Source organism: Nematolebias whitei, chromosome 16 (assembly GCF_014905685.2).
Source record: "Nematolebias whitei isolate Nwh7 chromosome 16, NemWhi1, whole genome shotgun sequence".
Taxonomy (NCBI): domain Eukaryota; kingdom Metazoa; phylum Chordata; class Actinopteri; order Cyprinodontiformes; family Rivulidae; genus Nematolebias; species Nematolebias whitei.
In genome coordinates, this window is record NC_056513.1 from 7,798,411 (window position 1) to 7,806,018 (window position 7,608).

Genomic DNA, 7,608 nt, shown 5'->3' on the forward strand with positions numbered 1-7,608 from the left:
AGTATAATAAATTCACAAGTAATAAATGACCAAGTATAACATTTTTGTCTCGTTTAACTGGGTTCTCTTTATCTACTTTTAGGACTTGTGACAAAATCTGATGTTTGAGGTCATTTTTATGCAGAAATATAGACAATCCTAAAGGCTTCACCAACATTCAAGCACCACTGTGTGCAGATGATATTCAGGTGTATCTGCCCATCAAGTTGGAGATGATCACTCCACTGGTTTTTTGAACTGAAAGTCTCCCGGATGGAAGCGAAACATCTTCAGCTTCAGATTAGAAGTCCAGTTGTTTGTTTTTTAACCGTTGCCTTTGGATTGATCATCATCTGGATGACAGAGTCTTCACCAGCAGTAAAGACGGGCTGAAACTAAACTTCCTGAATCTAAATGAAATAAAACTGAATGCACTGCTCCTGACACTATTGTCTTCATGCAGCCCCGTCATATTAATCTCTTAACATTCCAGTCAGAGCACTCTGGTCCAACAACCCGTTCCTCGCAGATGTGCCTGGATCCAAAGTCCAGAAGTGATCAGGTTTTGTTGCTCCTGAACTGTGGAACAGATCACCTGATCTGAGACTTTAAATCTTGGCTCAAGACTCGTCTTTTTTCCTTGGCGTTTGCTCCGGGCAGCGTTTGAGAACCAGTGAAGAGCTGATTTTTCTTGTTTGATTGTATTTTCTCGTTTTCATTTTAATCTGACTAAACCGTAAAGCACTTTGGTCAACTTTTTTATGTGCTGCATAAATAAATTGACATTGGCAAATAAATCAGGATCACGGCTTCCTCGTTGACGACGGCTTCAACGCTCCGCGCACGCTTCAATAAAAATCTACGACTCCTAATCTAAAAATACTCTTGGTTTTAAAACATACAAACATTAAAATCTCTGCTCAGACTGAAGGTTACAGAAAGGAGCAAGGAAGTCCACCTTTCAGTTCTAGATCCAAATTAGACGGAGCTGGACTTTACCGGGTTTTCAAACGGTTCAGATCAAACCCTCTGAGAACAACTGACCTGGGTTCTGCTACTTTAAGTGGTTCTGGATCAGAACTGGAACCAGGTTCTGTTGAGTAAATGACTCGGTGTAATCTGTTGTTTTTGTGCACTTCATGTTAGATTTGGATCCTTTGAGAACTCGATAAAGACCCGATCCGTTTGATTAAAACTGAAACTGACAGCAGATGGACTTTGTTCTGGACTGTAACTCTGCGGACCCAGGTCAGAACATTCAGTAGTTACTTGTTGAGTTTCTGCAGCAGATTAATTAATTAAAAAAATAATCTCTAATCCATAAAGTGACGGTGCTAAGGGCTAATCCCTCTGACCTGTGGTTCTGTTAAAGAACAGTAAAGCCCACACCTGCACAGATACAGAACCAAACAGACAAACTGTTCATCACTTGTGTTAAATATCTACACTGTGTGTGTCCGCATGCAGTGTTAGTGTCAACCGAGACACAAAGAAACTCCAAATCATTCAGCCTTAAAACACTGATAAATAAAAATTATCAGCTAACATGAGTTCCTATAATCCTCAAATATAGACAGAACCTTAGATTTGACCTAAAATACCTTAAATATGTGCTTATATCCAGACCTTACAAAGAGTAACAAACATGGCAGCTGAAGTCTGACTTTCTCTCTCCTCTTCCAGTTTCAGTAGCAGCTCCTTCACCAGAACAGTCCGGTTCTGTCCGTCCAAACGTTCGGTTTGTGACACGACCGGCACCAACTGCCGCTGTTTCCTCTGCTCGTGTTTATTGCACCAAAGCTCCATCAAACCGAGCCGAGCTTCCTAAACGAAGAAAAGGTGGGACTTCTTTCCAAAGCGCCACAAACTGGAAGCCGGGTGACGGCTCCTCTGTGGGACGGAGGACGAAGAGGAGGAGGAGGAGGTCAGTGGATGTCCCGACACATGGGGAGGTTGACAAACATGAAGACGTTGAACTCAATGAGGATGGAAAAGCAGAGAAAGACGGCGTACATGAAGAGGCAGGCCAGGCCCAGCCTGCGGTCCAGAGTCCACTTGTTCAGATGGACCCCGAGGACCTGCGGACAGGAGAGACGCAGTCCCACAAACAAACCACCATTAGTTTGACTTTATTTAGGTGCTCCCCCATGTCAACAGCAGACAGATTACGGAATGGTTTAAGTGTCTTTGCATCAAATAAATAAATAAACAAATTTTACAAATGGCTCAGAAATATCCAGATCTATAAGAGAAGGTTGCCGTTTCCACTCGGTCCAAAAATTATAACTTTAGTTTTATTCTTACTGCAATTTCAAAAGCTCAAAGTTTTTACCTCAGTGAGGCAGTCAAACAGGGGTTTCAGTGAAAACGACTGAGATTCAAGTGTCGTCTGCGTAACAAAGAAATGAGATGTTGAGTTTTCTAAAAATGAAGCCTAAAGGGAGAATGTAGATGGGAAATAAAATGGGTCCAAGAAAAGCTCCTTGGGGAACTCCACATGTGACGGGGGCTGAGGAGGAAAATGCTTCTCTGAGACTTACAGAGAATCTTTGAGACAGTTTTATGTTTTGTTTGCAGCAGAAATGTTTCCTGGATAAATAATCAGGAAATCAAGCAGGAAGAAGAACTTGATCTGGGACAAAGTTCCTTCAGAGTAGCTCTTAAGGAATTTAAACTTTATGTACAAATAAATAAAACACAAAGATTGACAAAATTCTAAAGGAAGAAGATTAACTTGTCCTTTCATCGTGTGACCTAGTTTTGAGTTCTTGGTCTTCATCTTGGAGCTATAATTTTACAAAAAAAAAAAAAAAACGGACCTAAACGTGTTCAAACATTCATGTCGGCTGAAGGACTCGTAAAGATCCAACAAAGTTCAGTCAGATCATCTGGACGGTTTCTTTTTTTATTGTTGAGATGTTTCATCCTTCATCCAAAGGACTTCATCAGTCTGAGGAGCCACGGGACCAAGTTTGCTGTGGCTCCTCAGACTGATGAAGTCCTTTGGATGAAGGATGAAATGTCTCAACAAAAAAAAGAAACCGTTCAGATGACCTTACTGAACTTTGTTGGATTTTATACCTGGATTATTGAGCATGCACTTTGAAAATTCATAAAGATGCTCCAGTCCAAAAACGCAAGGATGCAAACTTACTGTGAAGAAAACTGAGGCGAGGAGAAGTCCAACAGAAATGATGAGTCCTCTGCTGTTCAGATGGATCTGAGGAGACCAAGACAGACTCGGTTCACTGAAAATAAATCGCTCTAAAAGGACGGTGTGTCCTCATTCAGGTTCTCTTCAGAGGAATCTGACCGAGCAGCACTCACAGTGGAGCCGTAGTCGATGCAGAGGGTCTGCAGGGCCCACGGCAGGCCCAGACCCACCAGGATGTCAAACACGTTGCTGCCGATGGAGTTGGAGATAGCCATGTCTCCCAAACCTGAGGCGAGGAGAGGAACACGTCTCTGCAGGTCCACCAAGACCAGAATCAAGTCCACAACCAACAACCTGTGTGTGTGTGCGTGTACCCTGCCGTGCCACGATAACGCTGGCCATGCAGTCTGGGACGCTGGTGCCCGCCGCCAGGAAGGTGATGCCCATGATGACGTCAGGGATGCCAAGAGTGAACCCGATCACCGTCACCTGGAACCACAGACTTCACCTCAGAACCAGGACTTTTACAGGTTTTATCCTCAGGAAATACTAAAATTAATAAACCCGTGCTTCCTGGTGCTCAGACAATTGTTTGTAGGTGAACCAAGTGAAGTGTGAATGCAGAACACAAAATGTAAAGTTAGAAACAATGCAAATTAGTTACATTTTACAAAATAGTAACAAAGTTTTAGTGGTGGTGGGCGGATCGGTCCAAATATCGATATTATCAATGTTGTCATGAGTATTGATATAGATGATATCAGTGTAATATTATCGACACCTTTGTTTCAGCTTTTCAGCATGGGCTGCTGTGGTTTTGTTGGCTTTCCATGACGGTCTGTGTTCATCCCATCGATTTCTATAAACCTTAGAGGGCGCTCTGCCGGTCCCGCCTGTCGTTTCCACCGGTGCCGTCGTGGAGAAGCGAAGATGTTCTCCAAAACAACAACAACTGCTCCCAGTCGACAAAACAACCGTTTCATTAACAGCAAGCCCAAATGGATCTGTGTCACAAATTACTAATAATATATGTACAATAACTTAATATAATTCATAATTAATGTTAATTTAGACAACAATCATGTAAAACAGCTCGATGTTGTAGAAGGAGAATATATTGGGTCTAACTAATGATCTAAACACCCGAAGTCAATATTTAATGATTTTGAGACATTTAGCTGCTTCAATAATTATGACTTCAACTAGTTGATGAGTTAGAAACAATTTTTTTAAATTTGTAAATTGCAGCCACACCCTGCTCCTCCTCCCTCGTGCTTTGATGCTCTTGTGCTTTGATGCTGTACCATCCTGTGACTCGAGGTCCGGATTATTCAGGCCCGACGAGAACTGGCAGAAAGGAGAAGGAGGCGCCGTGTTGTTGTGAAATGATACAACAGAAAATATTAATATTAACCCATAAACGTTATCCAGAGTCTTTGCTGGATTTTATTAAATTAATAATCTGATGGTGAAAAAAAAAAAAAATCACATAATTTCATTCAGATTTAGCAAAATGGTGCATCCACTTCAATTATCGAAAGGTATCGGTATCGGCACATATATCGATATCGGCCATACTGGCCCTTGTTCACTTGGTATCGGATTGATTCCAATGCACTCTGCTAATTTTTACTCTCAGATTTGTAATTTATTATATTGTTGCTGCTGTTTCTGTACAACCTGCTGCTCTTTCACTGTATTTATAATCCAGCCTAATTAAATTATTTTCCTGCACCGACCCAAAGACCGACTGCTGGATGGCAGCAAAGGTACAAATTTACTCAAGTTTAACGCGTCATCAGTGGAGAAAATGATAAAAGCAGGTTCCTGTTGAACATCCTGATCCACGCAGAACGTTTGGGACTTCTTACTGTAATAATCTAAGCTCACAAAATGCAGGCAGGTAGAAATGAAGAGTAAAAAGTAAGCCTCAAACAAACAGTCAAGTCATAATGAAAGAACTCTTGACCTGTGAGCAGCAGAAGGTTCTGATGGAGCCATGGGTCCTGACTGATGGAGAAAATGAAGAGAGCCTTCACTTCCTGTACTGAGGAGAACATTCTAAATTTTAGAAAACCACCAGTCCTGCAGCAGAGAGACACTCTGGCTAGAAGAGGACAGAAATACCAACGACTGAACAGAGAAACGGTCAAATAAATGAGTAACAATCTCCTAAACGCTCACTCCTGTACACAACTTGTTTTACTTATTTCATTTATATTTGTTTTGTATGATTCATGATTAATTCTTATATCAATGGCAGCCAATGACTTTGATTAAACGTCTTGACTTTACTCTCCACAGAGCCCTGAGATCCTCCAGACATGGTCTCTCAGTGCAGTCGAGGTCTAAATTAAAGACCAGAGGGGATCAGGTCTTTACTGGACCCCCGGACTCTGGACCAACTTCCTCTTTTTGACATTGTGGTCAACATTTGACAAGTGTTGACTACAGCCATGTCCATTCTCTTGGCATAATCCACCACCATCTGTCCTTCTTGGTTTCTTTATTTGACACCAAACCTACCCATCACTCTCTCCTCCCTGGGAATATTCTCTATCACTTCATCCAGATCGTTCCAAAATTTATCTTTCTCCTCCACATCACATCCAACCTGTGGAGCATAACCACTGACAACATTTAGCATCAGACCTTCTACTTCTACCTTCAGACACATCACCCTATCTGACACTCTTTTCACCTCTACTACATTCTTTGCCAACTCCTCCTTCAGGACCACCCCTACTCCCTTTCTCTTTCTATCCACACCATGGTAGAACAGTTTAAACTCTGCTTCAATGCTGCGAGCCTTGCTGCCCTTCCACTTGGTCTCTTGGACATATAAAGCATCTACCTTCCTTCCCAGCATCATGTCAGCCAGGTCTCTACCTTTGCCTATCATTGTCCCCACATTTAGAGTTGCAACCCTCAGTCCTACTTTCTTGACTTTCCTCTTCTCCCTTTGTCTCCTGACACATTTTCCTCCTCATGATCTTCCACTTTTTATGGTGAAAATTAAATAATATCAATTATTTCCATCTTCTACCACTTATCCGTAGTTGGGTTGTGGAGGCAATAGATCCAGGACAAAAACCCAGACCTCCCTTTACACAGAGACAGTCTCCAGCTCCCCCTGGAGGACTCCAAAAGGATCCCAGACCAGAGAGTATAATCCCTCCAGGGAGTTCTGTGTCTGTCCCAGGGCTTCCTATCAGTGGGGTATTCTCAGACAAACTCCAAATGGAGGCGTCCTAATCAGATGATCCACCTCTGCTGACCATTTCTTTGAAGAGAAGCAGTGACTCTACTCCGAGCTCCCCCTAGATGACAACATTTTGCCTCATGGAGATTCGTTCCATCATGAAACCAAACCTCGACCTTCTAAAAGCTCAAAGTTTTATCATGTGACCCACCATCCAGACCATGATGTAGGACAGACCGGCGATCCACATGGTGGCCGTGAAGAAGGTGACCATGAACCATCGCTCCCACCGCCGCTCGGCACAGTTCGGGACGGTGAGGAAGAGGAGCAGGGCCAGAGGCCACATGATCAGCCACTTCAGTTTGTTACAGACGCCCCCTGGAGAGGAGAGCGGGACAAACCCAACAAATCACAGGATTTCATTCAGGTTTTTTTTACATCAACATCTAAAGTCACAAAAAGAATCTTCAAGCTTTCCCAGCATCTTATGAAGAACGTTTCTAAAATGGGTTTGTACAAGAATATTTTTACTTCCTCAATGTTTAATTTATCAGAACTATGTTTTGTATGAATTCTTGTGTCTTTTATTAAAGTTTGAGGTAAAAAAAAAAAAAAAAACCCAGACCATATGAAGATCAAGACTTTAAGGGATGAAACAAATTTAAGCTCAGCAGAAAAAAGAGATTTGTTCTGAAACACCCTGCAGAGGTTAATTTGATAACTTAGTGGACTTTATTTTGTGCAGCTTCTCTCCTACAGACAGAATCAAATTATAATGTATCTGTACTTTCACTCCCTTCATCCAAGATGAAAGGATTTTTTAAGCCTCATCACTATAAATGTTTTTTACGCTGCTGTGTGACCTCGGAGTCGTACCTGGGACTTTGAAAGGCAGCAGAGGTCCGTCCCTCTCGTCTCCTTGTCCTCCTTCCTCGTTGTCCTCGTTTACCGTCTCGTTTTCTGACTCCAGCCTCTGCAGCCCTCGCCGCCCCTTCAGCACCTGTTCAGCCCCGCCCAATCCATTCTCCAAGCCCCGCCTCCCCTGGACCCGGATCGCAGAGTCTGAGTTCCCATTGGTGATGACCCGGGTCTCTGTGGTGTTGATCAGTCTCTGTCTCTGAAACGTCCAGCAGAGAGGACAAGGTTAATACTGTGAGATGATGATTCAGCTAAACGTCTGGCTCGTTCAGGACTGAGTCAGTTAAACTTTCAGTTAGTTCAGGACCGAGTTAGCTAAACATTTAGCTCATTCAGGAATGAGTCAACTAAACGT

General features: G+C 42.7%; 1 protein-coding gene across 1 annotated transcript in view; it reads right to left on the bottom strand.

The window, feature by feature from the left end:
- Positions 1–1,904: 1,904 nt before the first annotated feature.
- LOC119422727 (sodium/potassium/calcium exchanger 3-like) overlaps positions 1,905–7,608 on the bottom strand; it is a 34,857-nt gene continuing 29,153 nt past the window's right edge. Inside the window, exons 12-17 of the mRNA XM_037690121.1 lie at positions 7,212–7,452; positions 6,547–6,713; positions 3,508–3,622; positions 3,307–3,419; positions 3,134–3,199; positions 1,905–2,057 (exon numbers count right to left, since the gene is read on the bottom strand). Of these exons, the coding sequence (XP_037546049.1) occupies positions 1,905–2,057; positions 3,134–3,199; positions 3,307–3,419; positions 3,508–3,622; positions 6,547–6,713; positions 7,212–7,452 (855 nt within the window). The remainder of the gene's footprint in view (positions 2,058–3,133; positions 3,200–3,306; positions 3,420–3,507; positions 3,623–6,546; positions 6,714–7,211; positions 7,453–7,608) is intronic.